Here is a 21,545-nt window from a genome sequence, read left to right as displayed (position 1 = left end):
GAACGTCAGATCAGTCCAGTGGGAGATTTCAGTGTTTTATTAGTTAACCAGATAACTTAAGCTGAACGTCAGATCAGTCCAGTGGGAGATTTCACAGTGTTTTATTAGTTAACCAGATAACTTAAGCTGAACGTCAGATCAGTCCAGTGGGAGATTTCACAGTGATGTATTAGTTAACCAGATAACTTAAGCTGAACGTCAGATCAGTCCAGTGGGAGATTTCACAGTGTTTTATTAGTTAACCAGATAACTTAAGCTGAACGTCAGATCAGTGTAGTGGGAGATTTCCTAATGATTTATTAGTTAACCAGATAACTTAAGCTGAACGTCAGATCAGTCCAGTGGGAGATTTCACAGTGTTTTATTAGTTAACCAGATAACTTAAGCCCAAAGTCAAATCTTCCCTTTTCGGGATTCACTGATTTCTTAGTTAATCAGAAAACCTAAGACAGAAGTCAAGCCTGTCTGTTAGGAGGAGGAGTTGTAATGCAGTTTACTGACCGATCCTGCTTTGTGAAATATCCTCTGGATTTCTTATCAAGTCTGTCAGTAGCAAGTTTTCTTTTCATTCGTCCTGTTAGATGGTTTCGACTTTGGGCTTGAAGGAATGGCTTCACTGATTTCCCCAATTTTACCCTTCCCATGAACACAGCTGACCTGATGGGTGTCTGAAGACAACACCTTTAGTTTTGCATTGGAGCTCCAAGGCTGGCATAAAAGAGGTTTATGTCACCTACAAAGATTTTATTTGACCGGTGGTGTGATGTCAGACTTCAATACAGGCGACACAGCCTGTTATCAGCGTTTACATGCTTAGCTGAATTCTCTGACATGGCTCAGGTCCCACTTGTTTGATATGATGTCAGGTTTTGTACTACAGAACCTCTTTGTTTACATTGCTTTCCAGTTCAGACTCTCACACTGGCCCTGGTATTGGCTGTGCTGCTCACTCTCTGTTCGCTGACCAGGTTTTTTTCTCCTTTAGCTTCAACCGTCACCGTTAACACGCTGAACAACCATCCCCAGTGCAACTTACTTGGGGAAATGAAGCGATTCGGATTCTGATACATATTCTAGCTTCAGAACTGACGTCGGTTTTGCCGAGGGCCCCTTGGGGCCACGTGACCTGGGAGATCAATAGAGTTGGCTAGTGCTGATGCAGAATGGCAGCGATTGTCCTGATCTGCAGTGGAGTGGAAAATGTGCCCCCTGCTTATGGGTAGCACAGTTAGCTCTGGTTTAGTGCTGGAGGTGCCATAAAAACCAAAGGCATCTTTTCCACACGCACAGATTTGATAGTGTGTGAAAGTGCCCGTGTAGTGATTTATAACAGGAATTTGACATAAACCCTGTATTCATCAATGCAAGTTTCCAACCTGATGTTCAAGTCTTAGTGGCAGTTGTATTACAGTGATTCTTGAATGTTTATTAATCGTTCAAAAGCAAATGCTGAGAACGTCTTAGCACAAGCTCCTTGCTTTCCCCACTCTATAAGATGCTGTACAATATTAGTGTTGTCAAAGCTGCGTTGGTAGTAGTTTACCTTGTTTTGTTCAGTGGGTAAAGGTAGAAAATGAAGAGATTTTAGCAAAAAATGCCAGCTGTATGCCTGAATCAGGGGTCGGCAACCCAAATGTTAAGAAGAGCCATTTCGTCCTTTCTACGTTGGGAGCCACAACATTTAATGTCCATTTTATTGGAGTAACGTTTTACCGTCTTGACTGAGAATATGTTTTAATGCGTCCTGATATAGACTAAAAAAATCAGACTTGGTTTACTCTGCTTTAGGCTTTAGCTCAGCTGTAGACACTTTCTCGCATCTCTGGCAGGAAACTTGTAAAATGTCTCTCAACCTTCAACTTTTAATGGGACAACCCTCAAAATAAACAACACTGCTTCAATAACCGGCCACTAGCGCTGCTCTGTAGGCAACCCTGCCCGGCTTTAGCTACATTTAGGGCGTGATATGCCTTCAACGAGTGGATTTAAAGACAATGATTTATTATCGACCACCTCTGGTTCTTTGGTGATACGTAGCTGTGTACGTTCAGATTTCCCCGTGACACCTTAAATACTCCAGCAGTTCTGACATCTGAAGCGCCAGAATCTAACTGCCGCACCGTTTAAGGTGGAACGGGAAAATTTGAAGCTGGTGAATAGTTTCAGCTACGTATCACCAAAGTTAGCTAGCTAGCTGCCGAGACATTAACATGCAATTAGTGATGATTTTTATGCTCGTTATAAAGAAAACGACCATAACACGTCGAAACAATTTAACTGAGATAATACAAAGGTTATTGTGTTTTTTTAACAGAGAAAATTCTCACGTTGGTGGGTTTCTTTGGTCGCTCGCGCAGCCGTCTCGCCGTTTTTTTTCTTTCTTTCTTTTTTTCTGGTATCACTCTGTTTGGAGTGAGTCTCTGAAAAAACCTCCATTTGGAGGGCCATGTGGCCCCAACACTTCACCCTACCCCACCTCAACAAAGATTGGGACACCCTACCCCTAGACGTGAACACGCGAAACTAAGGGCTGAGGGCAAAGTGGTAGGGGGTGAAATGGGACTGGGCCTTAGAAGGCGATATTGACATTAACTTGATGTTGCCTTAGTTGTTTCTTATTAAAAAGTGAACTTCCCAGAATAAAAAGCCATTTTAACCTACAATAATAGACACAAACACACACAGACACACAGTCAACCGTCAGAAATGTTTATTATACTGTGATATAAAATTTTGCCTATATTGCCCAGTGCTGCTTACGACATTGAGTGAAACATCTAAAATGACCTTTGGTATCTGTATTATACTGTGTATGTCTCAACTGTGCAAGTTATTGGATATAAAATAACAAATTCATAATATGACCAGAAACTCAAGTCTTTTACGGTTTGTGTATGTACAGTTTGTATGAATGCACTATTCCTGCACACACCCTGTGGAAAAGGAAGCTCAATGACCCACTGACCTGGAACACAATAATTAGGCTATTGATTGCTCACATAATATCGTACTATCACCTCGTTCCTCAGCCGTGTACTACTTTCATCATGCCGCAGTCCTGATCTCCGGGATTGGCCTGTCCCTCTGTTGTTTTAGCAGTAGTGTAACAGTGTTATAAAAATACCTTGACGTTGTGTAAAGGCACTGTCATAGAATGTGTAGCTCTGGATCTACATTGTGATTGGCTGAGCCAAGTTTGAAGACATTTTAAAAACATACTTAACGCACACACATGACCACTCGTCTTCTATAGTAATTCACCAAGATATTATGTACCATTATGTTGCTTGGCAACCATAGCTTAGTGTTTTTTTTATTTAAAAAAAAAGGTAAATTATTAAAGCTACAAGCAAAATGTTACGTTATTTTAAAGACCTGACGCTCCAAATCAGCTGACCAATGGAGGGTGCGTGTGAATGCCCTCTTCTAAGACCGGCCCCTTTTAAAAAGTCCCAAAATTCAGAAACAAAGAGATTCCAGACCCAAAATATATATCCGCAAAATCTCATCATATGAAACTCCTTGGTTACCTGCTACAGCAGCTGGCCTGTTAGTGAGACTGAGCGAACCAACTTTCTAGTTTGTGTGGACGACTGACTCACTCCAAGAAATTTGTAGTAGCATTGAAAGCCTAAGTTAGTGTTTTAGTCTCATTTTAAGCATCTCTGTAACAGCAAACAGCGCATCTGGTTGTTTACTGCCCCAGATACACTGTTACCAAAAGTATTCGCTTGTCTGCCTTCACATGCATATGAACTTGAATGATGTCCCATTCTTAATGCCCCACCTTTGCAGCTATTACAGCTTCAACTCTTTTCGGAAGGCTTTCCACAAGGGTTAGGAGTGTTTATGGGAATTTTTGACCGTTCTTCCAGAAGCGCATTTGTGAGGTCAGACACTGATGTTGGACGAGAAGGCCTGGCTCACAGTCTCCACTCCAATTCATCCCAAAGGTGTTCTATGGGGTTGAGGTCAGGACTCTGTGCAGGCCAGTCAAGTTCTTCCACACCAAACTGGCTCATCCGTGTCTTTATGGACCTGCTTTGTGCACTGGTGTGCAGTCATGTTGGAACAGGAAGGGACCGTCCCCAAACTGTTCCCACAAGGTTGGGAGCATGGAATTGTCCAAAATCTCTTGGTGCTGAAGCTTTAAGAGTTCCTTTCACTGGAACTAAGGGGCCGAGCCCAACTCCTGAAAAACAACCCCACACCTTAATCCCCCCTCCACCAAAGAAGCGTGATTCATCACTCCAGAGAACACGTCTCCACTGCTCTAGAGTCCAGTGGCGGCGCTTTACACCACTGCATTCAACACTTTGCATTGCGCTTGGTGATGTAAGGCTTGGATGCAGCTTCTCAGCTATGGAAACCCATTCCATGAAGTTCTCTACGCTGTTCTTGAGCTGATCTGAAGGCCACATGAAGTTTGGAGGTCTGTAGTGATTGACTCTGCAGAAAGTTGGTGACCTCTGCGCCCTATGCACCTCAGCATCCACTGACCCTGCTCTGTCACTTTTACGTGGCCGACCACTTTGTGGCTGAGTTTCTATCATTCCCAGTCACTTCCACTTTGTTATAATCCCACTGACAGTTGACTGTGGAATATTTAGCAGTGAGGAAATTTCATGACAGGTGGCGTCCGATCACGGTACCACTCTAATTCACTGAGCTCCTGAGAGCGACTCATTCTTTCACTAAGAAAGAATTCTTTCACCATTCTTTCACTCAGTCTGCAGGCCTGGGTGCTTGGTTTTATATACCTGTGGCCATGGAAGTGATTGGAACACCTGAATTCAATGATTTGGATGTTCAATATGGTTTCTTCATTTTCCTAAAAGAAATGACAAAGAAATCTGTAATGTGGTGAGTGAAAACTGGTGGAACTGAAAGTGGATACATAGCGTTACACTGACTAAGTTGTCTAGAGTTTCCTTGACTGAGTCACAAATGGGCTTAACTGTAAGTCACGCTGGTCAAGTTGCCTTGGCCAAGTTATAAGTTATGCTTTCCAAGTTGTGCTGGTAGAGTTATGATATACAGTCCTTTTCTGCGCTTGGCTTTATTGTGGTTTTCTTTTCCTGGTTAAATTTTTAAACCTGACAGTACAGCATTCCACACGTTCTTCGTTCTGGTTTGGTCCACGTTTGTTTTTGTATATTACAGGCCTTAAGGGTTGGGCTGTGTACTGCTACTAACCATGTGTGTATCTGTTGTAGGTCACAAGGACCAGGCTGTAGAGTGGTACCGTAAGGGCATCACTGAACTGGAGAAAGGCATCGCCATCCAAGTCACAGGAACTGGTGGGTTAGCTTCCATCACCTTCTGATTTCCCAGCATGCATTATGTCCAACCTTAGTTTTTATAAACAAAACATCTACACGATACGGTTTCTGTTTGCAAGCATTTCCTGTGACCATATTATGCATATTCTACTTTCCCTTGTGACATGTTTTGCCTTTTGTGCTCTTCAGGAGAGAAATCGGACCGAGCCAGACGGCTACAGGCTAAGATGACCACCAATCTGACCATGGCCAAAGACCGGTTAGAACTGCTGGGTAAGTTGTCTAGTCATTTTAAATGTGTTTATGTCTGTGGTTTATGACTCTGTATGACACATCGTCATATACAGAAATGGACGTTTGAGCGTTGAGGCGAGTGTTTGAGACAACCCCAGTCAGGAATAACTAAGACCGGTCTAGACAGTCTTAGCTTGTCTTCATGATGTTGTCACTGCATAATTTGATGAATGTATCAATTTTGTCATAGTGGCTTCAGCTATAACAGGCGATACAAGGGACGCCTCGATCATGTTTCATCCTGGCACAGATTTGTACTTTCCTCACTATAACATGTAGAGCTGTGACAATTAATCGATTAGTTGTTTACTATTAAATTAATCGATCGATCGGTTTGAGTAACTTTTTTAAGAAAAGTAAAAATTGTGATTCCTGCTTCTTAAATTTAAATGTTTTCTGGTTTCCTTACTCCTCTGTGACATCAACCTGACTATATTTGGGGTATGGATTTTAAATAAATAAATGAATAAATAAATAAATACATTTCAGGACATCATCTAGGGCTTTGGAAAACAATGATTCACATTTTTCACCATTTTCTAACATTTTGTGGAACAAAAAACTAACCGATTAATTGGAAAAAAAAGATCAACAGATTATTCGACAATGAAAATAATTGTTATTTGCAGCCCTAATAACATGCACGTTCATTGGCCTGCGTCCAGTTTAGTGTCAAGTCTTAAATGATAGTGTTCAGTGAGACGCCTGCCATAATATTTAAGATTTGTCTTTGTACTAAGACGCTTTTGGGACACCCAGCCCTGAATTACAGCTAAGGTTTCGGAGTTGCATTAAAGTTCAGAGTTGCATTAAATTAGTAAGTGTAGGCCTAATATAAGGCAATATAAGTGCATTGAACTGGTTTAAGATCAGATTAAAGCCCTGACCTTTCCTTGTGCCCAAACAAACGCGCAAACGAGGTTTGGCTTCCTTCGTTTTTCATTTTCCATTCCAAATCAAATCACTGGGTCTGTACATCTGCCATCATAAAACTCTGACCCACCGTGTTGTAACTTGTCATGTCTGTCCATTATGATTAAAATATAGAGCTAATTTAGTGATATGGTAATGATATGTTTACAAAACACATACTAGCCCACATATAAACACAGATATTAGTACACACCCGGGATTCCATAAGACAACGGTAGCCAAGTAACACCTTAACAACCACCTGAGATAATATAGCAGTAGCCTTACAACCACCTGAGATAATATAGCAGTAGCCTAACAACCACCTGGGATAATATAGCAGTAGCCTAACAACCACCTGGGATAATATAGCAGTAGCCTAACAACCACCTGGGATAATATAGCAGTAGCCTAACAACCACCTGGGATAATATAGCAGTAGCCTAACAACCACCTGGGATAATATAGCAGTAGCCTAACAACCACCTGGGATAATATAGCAGTAGCCTAACAACCACCTGGGATAATATAGCAGTAGCCTAACAACCACCTGGGATAATATAGCAGTAGCCTAACAACCACCTGGGATAATATAGCAGTAGCCTAACAACCACCTGGGATAATATAGCAGTAGCCTAACAACCACCTGGGATAATATAGCAGTAGCCTAACAACCACCTGGGATAATATAGCAGTAGCCTAACAACCACCTGGGATAATATAGCAGTAGCCTAACAACCACCTGGGATAATATAGCAGTAGCCTAACAACCACCTGGGATAATATAGCAGTAGCCTAACAACCACCTGGGATAATATAGCAGTAGCCTAACAACCACCTGAGATTGATCCCAGGGGGAAATTGCAGTTGTTACAGTTGCAGCCGCTTATGTAAAAATAAACACTTTACTAATAATTTAAGACAATTTAGAGAAATTTACAGTATGTACACAAGATTTAAGCACTTATGAGTATAGTAAGGTGGCAGTGATTGTGATAGTAATATGAAACATCAGGTATAAAGCAGGTACAATGATTTAAATGAAGGTAGTGTCCCTCTGAGTTGTTGCACACACAGTTGTTGTTATTATTGCACATATGAACAGTTTCGTATTGGTATTGACAGTTAACAGTCTTTGAATACTTGTGCACATCTGTAATAGAAACATGAGTGAACATGAGTGTTTCATTGTTTCACCTGTTTCTGTGCTTGGTAGATTTGGTTTATCTTCACTGTCCTGCTTCTCTCCCCCTGAATGGTCCCCTTTTCTCCATCTCTTCCTGTTTGGTTGTGGTAAAGCTAAGCTGCGGCCAGATTCTCATCGCTCTGTTTACACTGACGGCTCTGACCAGGCTCTGTCCAACGGCAGCCTGCGGCGAGGTGGGTAAACGACAGCTTACTGATTACTGACCTGTTTGGTTCTGTAAGGATGAGATGAAGCTGGGCCCCAGGCGTCAGTAGAAGCAGCTCAAATGATACCACACAAAAAAAGTCTCTCACAGTAATCTGCTTTAATCCCAGTTCTTTAGGGAATACACTGAACACACAAATGTTCCGTGTTCAGCATACCAGATTTGCACGTACAGTGTTTTATTGAATATCATCATATATTCAATAACGTATGTGCACAGTATATTATTTTATATATTATATATGATAGACAACACTTATGTGAATTCTATTCTTCTTTTTTTTTCTATGCTCAATTTTTGCTGCACTCGTCCTGCTGATGTAAGCATGATACAGCAATATAGCAATATCCTAACAACCGTCAGAGATGCCTTAGCAAATTAAATTAAATTAGTCTTACAATTTCCAAACAGTCACCTGGAACACCATAACAACTACCTAGCAACCCTTAGTAACCTCGAGAAGTTCCAAACTACCTCCCTGTCAGCACCTCTGCATTGAACTCCAATATAAAACCAATATTCAAAACCACATGGGAACATCCTAGAAACCAATAGCAATTCTATCACAACCACTTAACAACACCCTAGCCACCACCTGGAATACCATAGCAACCAGCTAATGACACTCAAGCAACAGCCTGCAATACCATAGCAAACCATACAGCAGCAACCATACCATAGAATACCATAGCAACCAACTCGCAGTCCCCTGGCAACCGTGTGAAACACAATAGCAACCATCTAGTAACCCCTAGAAACCATGAGAGATGCCGAACTAACTCATTATCAGCACCCCTGCAGTCATCTCCAATACCATAGCAACTGCATGAGAACATCCTAGCAACCAACAGAGATTCTATTACAACCACTTAACACCCTAGCCACCACCTGGAATACCATAGCAACCACCTAACGACACTCAAGCAACAGCTTGCAATACCATACCAAACATACAGCCACAACTTAGCAACAGCTCAAAATACCATCGCAACCAACTAGCAGTGCCCTGGCAACCGTGTGGAACACCATAGCAACTATCTAGCAACAGCCTGGCAATATCAGGAAGTTAGTATTCTACTATTCAATAGTATCAATTAATAATAAATAAGCATAAAATAATATTTTCAATGTGAGATGGAAGAACAATAAGGTCAACGTTACACGATAATCAGAACATGAAGACATCAGCGCTCCACATCTAAAAATCTCAGCTGTGATCGAATATTAGAATATTTATAGATCCAAAGTGTAATAAACCTTTTGCTAGTAAACAAGCGTTAAAACCGGTGGAGCTGGTCTTAGAACATCAGGAACATGGGATGAAGAACATGATGCGCATTATATTTAAGCAGTAGAACACGCGACCACGTCACAGCCGCCCTCGGGTGTTCTGTTGCTTTTATACAACAGTTAATTAATAAAGTAATAAACTGGGCCGTGAACGTCATAATATATTTTAATGTTCGTGATTCCTTCCGCCAAATTATAGCTCCTTAACAACCAGCTTGTTGCTACATCAGAGTAATGAGCTCCGCCCACTCGCTGCACAGCCGGCAGTTCGTTCTCCAGCTCCACACAGACCAACTGACAGTTTGGGAATTTAGTGTCGTCTCATCTTCAGAGTCTGACCACATCGGCTGTCGGTCAGATGTGATCTTAACAGTGTCCGTTTTCTGTTTGTGGCAAAGTAAGAAGTAAAAACGTTCAAATGGCTTGAGCGTCTCCTACAGCTGTCAAAGTCGTTGCTTAGCAACGGCGTCTCAGTGGAGTGATAGTGTTCGTGAAAAACCCGTGATGTGGTGAAATATCAGCGCAGTTAGAAGGATCAGCCAGTCAGCTTATGTGGCTGTAGTGTAGTTGTATTTATTGCATGTCATTTTTGTTTGTGCTATTGCATCGTGTGCTTTGCAGAATGAACACAGTCAAAATGACCTTTATTTTTCACATGTGAATTTTTTTTTTCTGTCCAGATGTTTAAAATTTAAAAGATGTAAAAAAAAAAAGTACAAAATTTTCATTAGATTTTTATATGATTTAATTATACTGGCCTAAACCAGTGCGAATGTTTTGCTCCATTGGAGAACATACAGTATGTAGGCATTTATTTAGGCAGTAAGCATTTATTTGTTCCAAAAAAAAAACTAAGAGTAGAATAAATACAAATAAACAGTACATTGTGATCGTTCTTTGTTGGCTTGAGAATTTCCAGAGCTCTTCTTGAGGAAGTCCAATATTCATAGTTACCACACAACACCTAGTTTATCAAATCATTTAATTTAATTAAAGGAAATAAATAAATCTGAGATTTAAAGGTTAAAGTGCCAGGAATCAAACCTGCATTCATCTAACCAATCTAACCTACTTGACCTATAAAAGTCTTTACTTTTATGTTTATTTGTATTTATCCTGATGTTATAGAGTGTTTTATACTGGCATAAACACACTTACTGCTGAGATAAAGTGTTTGTGGCTGCCTAAGACTGCTCAGTTCTGTGTATCCACCAGTTCTGATTACTGTGATTGTAAATATGTTTTGCAGTCAGTGGTGCTGTTCCTAAGAAGAGAGACTCTAATACGTCTCAGGCGAAGGTGAAACAGCCCACCAGACCACCCAGCAGCACCCCCCAGCGTACACACAGCTTCACTTCAGCACCTACAGGAGCCACCGGCCGAACTGGACAACACAAGGTAACCACAGGGAACACCGGCCTGCTCGGAAAAGCACAGCTCAGGAGGCAGCGTGGTGGGCAGGAGTGTGCTGGATACTATAAAGGACAAACAAACAGATCAAACTTCATGTGTTTAATCAAAATGTGCCCATGGGACCCTGAGGGTCCTCACAGTCACTTTAACATATTCCAACAAAAAGATTGTTGTGTCCTAAATGTTTATTTGTTTTAGTCTCGGTCAGAACATTTCTTCTTAAGTGGTCAAGGAGAATGTAAAGCTCGAGGGGAAAAAAGCCAGAGAAAAACTGGAGTGGCCAACAAAATGCTCCCAACTTTGTAGAGTTCTTTATACAAAAGCTCAATGTTTTTACTGTTTTTAGACTAAAAGAGCCTTTCTTTTTATTTACTAAAGTTAGGTATACCTATAGACTTCCTTATTTATACTTACATAAGGGATGTATTATTGCTTAAAGGTATTTCCATATAAATAATATGCGGGACATTTATTGTTATTGTTTTATATAGGTATAACTGATATATGTAAATATCACATAAGTATACTCACACACACACACACATGCATGCACACATTTTATATATATATAATGTGTATATGTACCTGGAAAAAAAACGAACTGCTGTTAGATAAAGTGGAGTAGTGATGATCTCACTGTATAAAAATAACCTGTATCTACGTGTTTGTCAGGCTGCAGCTGGTCGTGGTGGTGGCAGAGGGAACGTTAAAGCCGGTGGTGCTCCCTCCTCGGCTCCACAGCCGAAGAGAGACATGAAGAACTTTAAAAATGTGGACAGCAAACTAGCCAACCTCATCCTTAACGAGATAGTGGACAGGTGGGGCTGTTTTCAGTCAGTGAACGCCGTCTGTTTGGGATACGATACAGTACATACGATACAGTACATACTCAGTCTGTATTTCAGTTTTCACCCTGGATTTGTGGGTGAGGAGGTTTGACCTCTGCTGACCTTTTCCTGATCCTCACAGCTTTACTTATTACTAAAATGTTAAACTGAAAAAAATGAACCGAGATGTTAAAGTTTGATTTAGAATGATTTTTGCAGTGTCTTCGGACTCAGTGTAAGTTCTCACATTATCTGTGTATGCTCATGGTGCAGTGGCTCAGCGGTGCGGTTTGAGGACGTAGCTGGACAGGATTTGGCTAAGCAGGCTCTTCAGGAGATCGTAATCCTGCCGGCACTGCGGCCTGAGGTACATCTGTATAACATGAACGCTCTTAAATGCTGGAGTTAATGTGTAACCGTATAACCCTTTAGATTGGCACACAGACTGTTGGTCAGAAGTCTCACCCAACTAGTAGATAACGAAGAGGCAAAGAAAAAGATTTGAGACGAGCATCGATAAATTTGGAGTCGATGGGCTTATTTGTGTTTTATAAGCACTCAGCTGATTTCTTGATCATTCTTCACTTTAATCCATCACTTTAATCCATCACTTTAATCCATCACTTTAATCCATCACTTTAATCCTTCACTTTAATCCTTCACTTTAATCCATCACTTTAATCCTTCACTTTAATCCTTCACTTTAATCCTTCACTTTAATCCTTCACTTTAATCCTTCACTTTAATCCATCACTTTAATCCATCACTTTAATCCATCACTTTAATCCATCACTTTAATCCTTCACTTTAATCCTTCACTTTAATCCTTCACTTTAATCCTTCACTTTAATCCTTCACTTTAATCCTTCACTTTAATCCATCACTTTAATCCATCACTTTAATCCATCACTTTAATCCTTCACTTTAATCCTTCACTTTAATCCATCACTTTAATCCATCACTTTAATCCATCACTTTAATCCATCACTTTAATCCATCACTTTAATCCTTCACTTTAATCCTTCACTTTAATCCATCACTTTAATCCTTCACTTTAATCCTTCACTTTAATCCATCACTTTAATCCTTCACTTTAATCCTTCACTTTAATCCATCACTTTAATCCTTCACTTTAATCCTTCACTTTAATCCATCACTTTAATCCTTCACTTTAATCCTTCACTTTAATCCTTCACTTTAATCCTTCACTTTAATCCTTCACTTTAATCCATCACTTTAATCCATCACTTTAATCCATCACTTTAATCCTTCACTTTAATCCTTCACTTTAATCCATCACTTTAATCCATCACTTTAATCCATCACTTTAATCCTTCACTTTAATCCATCACTTTAATCCATCACTTTAATCCTTCACTTTAATCCTTCACTTTAATCCATCACTTTAATCCATCACTTTAATCCATCACTTTAATCCATCACTTTAATCCTTCACTTTAATCCATCACTTTAATCCTTCACTTTAATCCTTCACTTTAATCCTTCACTTTAATCCTTCACTTTAATCCTTCACTTTAATCCATCACTTTAATCCATCACTTTAATCCTTCACTTTAATCCTTCACTTTAATCCATCACTTTAATCCATCACTTTAATCCATCACTTTAATCCATCACTTTAATCCATCACTTTAATCCATCACTTTAATCCTTCACTTTAATCCTTCACTTTAATCCATCACTTTAATCCATCACTTTAATCCTTCACTTTAATCCTTCACTTTAATCCTTCACTTTAATCCTTCACTTTAATCCATCACTTTAATCCTTCACTTTAATCCTTCACTTTAATCCTTCACTTTAATCCTTCACTTTAATCCTTCACTTTAATCCATCACTTTAATCCTTCACTTTAATCCATCACTTTAATCCATCACTTTAATCCATCACTTTAATCCATCACTTTAATCCTTCACTTTAATCCATCACTTTAATCCTTCACTTTAATCCTTCACTTTAATCCTTCACTTTAATCCATCACTTTAATCCATCACTTTAATCCTTCACTTTAATCCTTCACTTTAATCCTTCACTTTAATCCTTCACTTTAATCCATCACTTTAATCCTTCACTTTAATCCATCACTTTAATCCTTCACTTTAATCCTTCACTTTAATCCTTCACTTTAATCCTTCACTTTAATCCTTCACTTTAATCCATCACTTTAATCCATCACTTTAATCCATCACTTTAATCCTTCACTTTAATCCTTCACTTTAATCCATCACTTTAATCCTTCACTTTAATCCTTCACTTTAATCCATCACTTTAATCCTTCACTTTAATCCATCACTTTAATCCATCACTTTAATCCATCACTTTAATCCTTCACTTTAATCCTTCACTTTAATCCATCACTTTAATCCATCACTTTAATCCTTCACTTTAATCCTTCACTTTAATCCAATATAATTTGACTATAAAAGCTGTATTTTTTATTTTGTAGGATGCACCAAATCAGCACATTTTTGCTCCAAACAGAAACAGTGACCTATTTTTTTTATTTTTGTTATTGGCCTGTTTGTGCTGTAATTGTATGATCTAAGTAAGGTGAGGGAGGTGAGTGCGCTTGTGTGTTTGGATGCTGCTGCTACTCCAGGAACCAAAATATTGTAGCATAAATGTACATGATTCATTGAGCTATTCACCCAGGCAGCTCTTACTTTCAATGTAGCACTTTATTGATTTATGTTACTTAAAAATGCAACTTATCTTTCATTTCAGAACCCAAAAGCTTAATTTGTACAAAATAATTGCATTTATTGGTCAGAAACCCACACAGTGGGAGCTTTGGATTGAAGTAAATAAATCAGCCGTAAAATGAACAAATCAGGTCATCCTTACTTTATACCTTACCAATACATTTCTAATAGCCTTAGTGCCTTAAACTGGTGTAAAAAAGTACTGAAGCACAAACGCTGCCATGGCCTGCGTGCAGCGTCGAGTTCATGCAAATCATTATGATCGACTCTTTCTGATAAGAGTCTATTGTTAGTGCCTTGTTTAAAGCCTTATTTGAATGAGACCATAATACATCCATATTGTTGAAAGTGACACTCTTCCTTTGTTGAGCATGTTTTTTTATGTCCCCTACCTTGTTTGTTTGTTTGTGTTGCAGTTGTTTACTGGCCTCAGGGCTCCTGCTAGAGGCCTCCTCCTGTTCGGTCCCCCCGGCAATGGGAAAACCATGCTGGTACGAACAAAACATTGATCAAAGTACAGCAGTACTAAAGCCAAGACCATGTACAGTTCACTGTATTGTTTTTGAAGCCATATTTCATCATTTAAAAACACATTTTTTTCTTTGTAACTGTCTGTTTTCTTCTTCAGGCCAAAGCGGTCGCCATGGAATCCAATGCTACCTTCTTTAACATCAGTGCTGCCAGTCTGACCTCTAAATATGTGAGTAAATTTAATGGGGACAATAAAACAAAACTCTGATTTTATATATATATATATATATATATATATATATATATATATATATATATATATATATATATATATATATATATATATATAATATTAGTGTATGTATAAGGGTGACTGTAGCTTACCTGTATAGAGAGCTGCCAAAACTTTCCAGCCAAAAAAGTCACTTTCAGTTTTAAATATGAATGAGACAATTTTGAGCATTTTTAAAATGAATATTTTCAAGGAACACATTGGGAGTTTATTATGGTCTTAATATTTGTTCAATAAACAAAACCCTAATAAAGCCTCAATACATGTTCCTTAAAATAAAATTTTACCCTAAAGAAAAGACGTGTCTGAGAATGCCGCCACGCTGTCTCTGTAGTACTGCTGTTTCTAAGTGCTGTATGAAGTCTGACTCAGTCTGACTTTGTGTGTAAAGAAAGTAAATAGTGAGTTTTATTTTTGTGTGGTCTATAATTTCATAGTACTTTAAGTAATTAGGTGGAAACATTTATATTAACACAGCAATGAAATGACTCAGAGCATGAACTTCTGTTTTGTTTGGGTTTGTAGGTGGGTGAAGGTGAGAAACTGGTTCGGGCACTGTTTGCTGTTGCCAGGGAACTTCAGCCGTCAATCATCTTCATTGGTGAGATAAAATATGTTCAAATGTTTATACATTTACTATGAGGGGCACGTTTCTAATAGTGAGACCACCTTCAACTCAGGTGCTCGTTCAGTCAGTCGGTCGCTCGCTCGCTCGTTCAGTCGATCGCTCGTTCAGTCAGTCGGTCGCTCGCTTGTTCAGTCAGTCGCTCACTCGTTCGTTAAGTCAGTCAGTCGCTCGCTCGTTCGTTAAGTCAGTCAGTCGCTCAGTCAGTCGCTTGCTCGTTCAGTCAGTCGCTTGCTCGCTCGCTCGTTCAGTCAGTCGCTCGCTCGTTCCTTCAGTCAGTCGTTCCTTCAGTCGCTCGCTCGTTCCTTCAGTCGCTCGCTCGTTCCTTCAGTCAGTCGCTCGTTCGTTCAGGCGCTCGCTCGCTCGTTTGTTAAGTCAGTCGCTCGTTCAGTCGCTCGCTCCATCAGTCGCTCGCTCGTTCGTTAAGTCAGTCGCTCGCTCGTTCGCTCGCTCGCTCGCTCGTTCAGTCGCTCGCTCGTTCAGTCGCTCGTTCGTTAAGTCAGTCGCTCGCTCGTTCGTTCGTTCAGTCAGTCGCTCGCTCGTTCAGTCAGTCGCTCGCTCGTTCAGTCAGTCGCTCGCTCGTTCCTTCAGTCAGTCGTTCCTTCAGTCGCTCGCTCGTTCCTTCAGTCGCTCGCTCGTTCCTTCAGTCAGTCGTTCCTTCAGTCGCTCGCTCGTTCCTTCAGTCGCTCGCTCGTTCCTTCAGTCAGTCGCTAGCTCGTTCGTTCAGTCGCTAGCTCGTTCATTCAGTCGCTCGTTCGTTAAGTCAGTCGCTCGTTCGTTAAGTCAGTCGCTCGTTCAGTCGCTCGTTCGTTAAGTCAGTCGCTCGCTCGTTCGTTCTTTCAGTCAGTCGCTCGCTCGTTCAGTCAGTCGCTCGCTCGTTCAGTCAGTCGCTCGCTCGTTCCTTCAGTCAGTCGGTCCTTCAGTCGCTCGCTCGTTCCTTCAGTCGCTCGCTCGTTCCTTCAGTCAGTCGCTAGCTCGTTCGTTCAGTCGCTAGCTCGTTCGTTCAGTCGCTAGCTCGTTCGTTAAGTCAGTCGCTCGTTCGTTAAGTCAGTCGCTCGTTCGTTAAGTCAGTCGCTCGTTCAGTCGCTCGCTCGTTCGTTAAGTCAGTCGCTCGTTCAGTCGCTCGCTCCATCAGTCGCTCGCTCGTTCGTTAAGTCAGTCGCTCGCTCGTTCGCTCGCTCGCTCGCTCGTTCAGTCGCTCGCTCGTTCAGTCGCTCGTTTGTTAAGTCAGTCGCTCGCTCGTTCGTTCGTTCAGTCAGTCGCTCGCTCGTTCAGTCAGTCGCTCGCTCGTTCAGTCAGTCGCTCGCTCGTTCCTTCAGTCAGTCGTTCCTTCAGTCGCTCGCTCGTTCCTTCAGTCGCTCGCTCGTTCCTTCAGTCAGTCGCTAGCTCGTTCGTTCAGTCGCTAGCTCGTTCATTCAGTCGCTCGTTCGTTAAGTCAGTCGCTCGTTCGTTAAGTCAGTCGCTCGTTCAGTCGCTCGTTCGTTAAGTCAGTCGCTCGCTCGTTCGTTCTTTCAGTCAGTCGCTCGCTCGTTCAGTCAGTCGCTCGCTCGTTCAGTCAGTCGCTCGCTCGTTCAGTCAGTCGCTCGCTCGTTCCTTCAGTCAGTCGTTCCTTCAGTCGCTCGCTCGTTCCTTCAGTCAGTCGCTAGCTCGTTCGTTCAGTCAGTCAGTCGCTCGCTCGTTCAGTCAGTCGCTCGCTCGTTCAGTCAGTCGCTCGCTCGTTCCTTCAGTCAGTCGTTCCTTCAGTCGCTCGCTCGTTCCTTCAGTCGCTCGCTCGTTCCTTCAGTCAGTCGCTAGCTCGTTCGTTCAGTCGCTAGCTCGTTCATTCAGTCGCTCGTTCGTTAAGTCAGTCGCTCGTTCGTTAAGTCAGTCGCTCGTTCAGTCGCTCGTTCGTTAAGTCAGTCGCTCGCTCGTTCGTTCTTTCAGTCAGTCGCTCGCTCGTTCAGTCAGTCGCTCGCTCGTTCAGTCAGTCGCTCGCTCGTTCCTTCAGTCAGTCGTTCCTTCAGTCGCTCGCTCGTTCCTTCAGTCGCTCGCTCGTTCCTTCAGTCAGTCGCTAGCTCGTTCGTTCAGTCGCTAGCTCGTTCATTCAGTCGCTCGTTCGTTAAGTCAGTCGCTCGTTCGTTAAGTCAGTCGCTCGTTCAGTCGCTCGTTCGTTAAGTCAGTCGCTCGCTCGTTCGTTCGTTCAGTCAGTCGCTCGCTCGTTCAGTCAGTCGCTCGCTCGTTCAGTCAGTCGCTCGCTCGTTCCTTCAGTCAGTCGTTCCTTCAGTCGCTCGCTCGTTCCTTCAGTCGCTCGCTCGTTCCTTCAGTCAGTCGCTAGCTCGTTCGTTCAGTCGCTAGCTCGTTCATTCAGTCGCTCGTTCGTTAAGTCAGTCGCTCGTTCGTTAAGTCAGTCGCTCGTTCAGTCGCTCGTTCGTTAAGTCAGTCGCTCGCTCGTTCGTTCTTTCAGTCAGTCGCTCGCTCGTTCAGTCAGTCGCTCGCTCGTTCAGTCAGTCGCTCGCTCGTTCCTTCAGTCAGTCGTTCCTTCAGTCGCTCGCTCGTTCCTTCAGTCGCTCGCTCGTTCCTTCAGTCAGTCGCTAGCTCGTTCGTTCAGTCGCTAGCTCGTTCGTTCAGTCGCTAGCTCGTTCGTTAAGTCAGTCGCTCGTTCGTTAAGTCAGTCGCTCGTTCGTTAAGTCAGTCGCTCGTTCAGTCGCTCGCTCGTTCGTTAAGTCAGTCGCTCGTTCAGTCGCTCGCTCCATCAGTCGCTCGCTCGTTCGTTAAGTCAGTCGCTCGCTCGTTCGCTCGCTCGCTCGCTCGCTCGCTCGTTCAGTCGCTCGCTCGTTCAGTCGCTCGTTTGTTAAGTCAGTCGCTCGCTCGTTCGTTCGTTCAGTCAGTCGCTCGCTCGTTCAGTCAGTCGCTCGCTCGTTCAGTCAGTCGCTCGCTCGTTCCTTCAGTCAGTCGTTCCTTCAGTCGCTCGCTCGTTCCTTCAGTCGCTCGCTCGTTCCTTCAGTCAGTCGCTAGCTCGTTCGTTCAGTCGCTAGCTCGTTCATTCAGTCGCTCGTTCGTTAAGTCAGTCGCTCGCTCGTTCGTTCGTTCAGTCAGTCGCTCGCTCGTTCAGTCAGTCGCTCGCTCGTTCAGTCAGTCGCTCGCTCGTTCCTTCAGTCAGTCGTTCCTTCAGTCGCTCGCTCGGTCCTTCAGTCGCTCGCTCGTTCCTTCAGTCAGTCGCTAGCTCGTTCGTTCAGTCGCTAGCTCGTTCATTCAGTCGCTCGTTCGTTAAGTCAGTCGCTCGTTCGTTAAGTCAGTCGCTCGTTCAGTCGCTCGTTCGTTAAGTCAGTCGCTCGCTCGTTCGTTCTTTCAGTCAGTCGCTCGCTCGTTCAGTCAGTCGCTCGCTCGTTCAGTCAGTCGCTCGCTCGTTCCTTCAGTCAGTCGTTCCTTCAGTCGCTCGCTCGTTCCTTCAGTCGCTCGCTCGTTCCTTCAGTCAGTCGCTAGCTCGTTCGTTCAGTCGCTAGCTCGTTCGTTCAGTCGCTAGCTCGTTCGTTAAGTCAGTCGCTCGTTCGTTAAGTCAGTCGCTCGTTCGTTAAGTCAGTCGCTCGTTCAGTCGCTCGCTCGTTCGTTAAGTCAGTCGCTCGTTCAGTCGCTCGCTCCATCAGTCGCTCGCTCGTTCGTTAAGTCAGTCGCTCGCTCGTTCGCTCGCTCGCTCGCTCGTTCAGTCGCTCGCTCGTTCAGTCGCTCGTTTGTTAAGTCAGTCGCTCGCTCGTTCGTTCGTTCAGTCAGTCGCTCGCTCGTTCAGTCAGTCGCTCGCTCGTTCAGTCAGTCGCTCGCTCGTTCCTTCAGTCAGTCGTTCCTTCAGTCGCTCGCTCGTTCCTTCAGTCGCTCGCTCGTTCCTTCAGTCAGTCGCTAGCTCGTTCGTTCAGTCGCTAGCTCGTTCATTCAGTCGCTCGTTCGTTAAGTCAGTCGCTCGTTCGTTAAGTCAGTCGCTCGTTCAGTCGCTCGTTCGTTAAGTCAGTCGCTCGCTCGTTCGTTCTTTCAGTCAGTCGCTCGCTCGTTCAGTCAGTCGCTCGCTCGTTCAGTCAGTCGCTCGCTCGTTCCTTCAGTCAGTCGTTCCTTCAGTCGCTCACTCGTTCCTTCAGTCAGTCGCTAGCTCGTTCGTTCAGTCAGTCAGTCGCTCGCTCGTTCAGTCAGTCGCTCGCTCGTTCAGTCAGTCGCTCGCTCGTTCCTTCAGTCAGTCGTTCCTTCAGTCGCTCGCTCGTTCCTTCAGTCGCTCGCTCGTTCCTTCAGTCAGTCGCTAGCTCGTTCGTTCAGTCGCTAGCTCGTTCATTCAGTCGCTCGTTCGTTAAGTCAGTCGCTCGTTCGTTCAGTCAGTCGCTCGTTCAGTCGCTCGTTCGTTAAGTCAGTCGCTCGCTCGTTCGTTCTTTCAGTCAGTCGCTCGCTCGTTCAGTCAGTCGCTCGCTCGTTCAGTCAGTCGCTCGCTCGTTCCTTCAGTCAGTCGTTCCTTCAGTCGCTCGCTCGTTCCTTCAGTCGCTCGCTCGTTCCTTCAGTCAGTCGCTAGCTCGTTCGTTCAGTCGCTAGCTCGTTCATTCAGTCGCTCGTTCGTTAAGTCAGTCGCTCGTTCGTTAAGTCAGTCGCTCGTTCAGTCGCTCGTTCGTTAAGTCAGTCGCTCGCTCGTTCGTTCGTTCAGTCAGTCGCTCGCTCGTTCAGTCAGTCGCTCGCTCGTTCAGTCAGTCGCTCGCTCGTTCCTTCAGTCAGTCGTTCCTTCAGTCGCTCGCTCGTTCCTTCAGTCGCTCGCTCGTTCCTTCAGTCAGTCGCTAGCTCGTTCGTTCAGTCGCTAGCTCGTTCATTCAGTCGCTCGTTCGTTAAGTCAGTCGCTCGTTCGTTAAGTCAGTCGCTCGTTCAGTCGCTCGTTCGTTAAGTCAGTCGCTCGCTCGTTCGTTCTTTCAGTCAGTCGCTCGCTCGTTCAGTCAGTCGCTCGCTCGTTCAGTCAGTCGCTCGCTCGTTCCTTCAGTCAGTCGTTCCTTCAGTCGCTCGCTCGTTCCTTCAGTCGCTCGCTCGTTCCTTCAGTCAGTCGCTAGCTCGTTCGTTCAGTCGCTAGCTCGTTCGTTCAGTCGCTAGCTCGTTCGTTAAGTCAGTCGCTCGTTCGTTAAGTCAGTCGCTCGTTCGTTAAGTCAGTCGCTCGTTCAGTCGCTCGCTCGTTCGTTAAGTCAGTCGCTCGTTCAGTCGCTCGCTCCATCAGTCGCTCGCTCGTTCGTTAAGTCAGTCGCTCGCTCGTTCGCTCGCTCGCTCGCTCGTTCAGTCGCTCGCTCGTTCAGTCGCTCGTTTGTTAAGTCAGTCGCTCGCTCGTTCGTTCGTTCAGTCAGTCGCTCGCTCGTTCAGTCAGTCGCTCGCTCGTTCAGTCAGTCGCTCGCTCGTTCCTTCAGTCAGTCGTTCCTTCAGTCGCTCGCTCGTTCCTTCAGTCGCTCGCTCGTTCCTTCAGTCAGTCGCTAGCTCGTTCGTTCAGTCGCTAGCTCGTTCATTCAGTCGCTCGTTCGTTAAGTCAGTCGCTCGTTCGTTAAGTCAGTCGCTCGTTCAGTCGCTCGTTCGTTAAGTCAGTCGCTCGCTCGTTCGTTCTTTCAGTCAGTCGCTCGCTCGTTCAGTCAGTCGCTCGCTCGTTCAGTCAGTCGCTCGCTCGTTCAGTCAGTCGCTCGCTCGTTCCTTCAGTCAGTCGTTCCTTCAGTCGCTCGCTCGTTCCTTCAGTCAGTCGCTAGCTCGTTCCTTCAGTCAGTCGCTAGCTCGTTCGTTCAGTCAGTCGCTAGCTCGTTCGTTCAGTCGCTAGCTCGTTCGTTCAGTCGCTAGCTCGTTCGTTCAGTCGCTAGCTCGTTCGTTCAGTCGCTCGTTCGTTAAGTCAGTCGCTCGTTCGTTAAGTCAGTCGCTCGTTCAGTCGCTCGCTCGTTCGTTAAGTCAGTCGCTCGCTCGTTCGGTCGCTCGGTCGCTCGTTCGGTCGCTCGCTCGCTCGTTCAGTCAGTCGCTCGCTCGTTCGTTCAGTCAGTCGCTCGTT

At 43.9% G+C, this 21,545-nt stretch overlaps 1 protein-coding gene across 3 annotated transcripts in view; it reads left to right on the top strand.

The window, feature by feature from the left end:
* spast (spastin) overlaps positions 1-21,545 on the top strand; it is a 35,495-nt gene that overhangs the window by 4,592 nt on the left and 9,358 nt on the right. For all 3 annotated transcript variants that reach the window (XM_037543619.1, XM_017716501.2, XM_037543620.1), the window contains exons 2-10: positions 5,217-5,300; positions 5,472-5,555; positions 7,788-7,868; positions 10,440-10,588; positions 11,276-11,421; positions 11,704-11,797; positions 14,570-14,644; positions 14,782-14,853; positions 15,442-15,517. In XM_037543619.1, the coding sequence (XP_037399516.1) occupies positions 5,217-5,300; positions 5,472-5,555; positions 7,788-7,868; positions 10,440-10,588; positions 11,276-11,421; positions 11,704-11,797; positions 14,570-14,644; positions 14,782-14,853; positions 15,442-15,517 (861 nt within the window). The remainder of the gene's footprint in view (positions 1-5,216; positions 5,301-5,471; positions 5,556-7,787; positions 7,869-10,439; positions 10,589-11,275; positions 11,422-11,703; positions 11,798-14,569; positions 14,645-14,781; positions 14,854-15,441; positions 15,518-21,545) is intronic.

This window comes from Pygocentrus nattereri, chromosome 12 (genome assembly GCF_015220715.1).
Source record: "Pygocentrus nattereri isolate fPygNat1 chromosome 12, fPygNat1.pri, whole genome shotgun sequence".
Classification (NCBI taxonomy): domain Eukaryota; kingdom Metazoa; phylum Chordata; class Actinopteri; order Characiformes; family Serrasalmidae; genus Pygocentrus; species Pygocentrus nattereri.
This window is presented reverse-complemented; position numbering and strand designations above follow the sequence as displayed.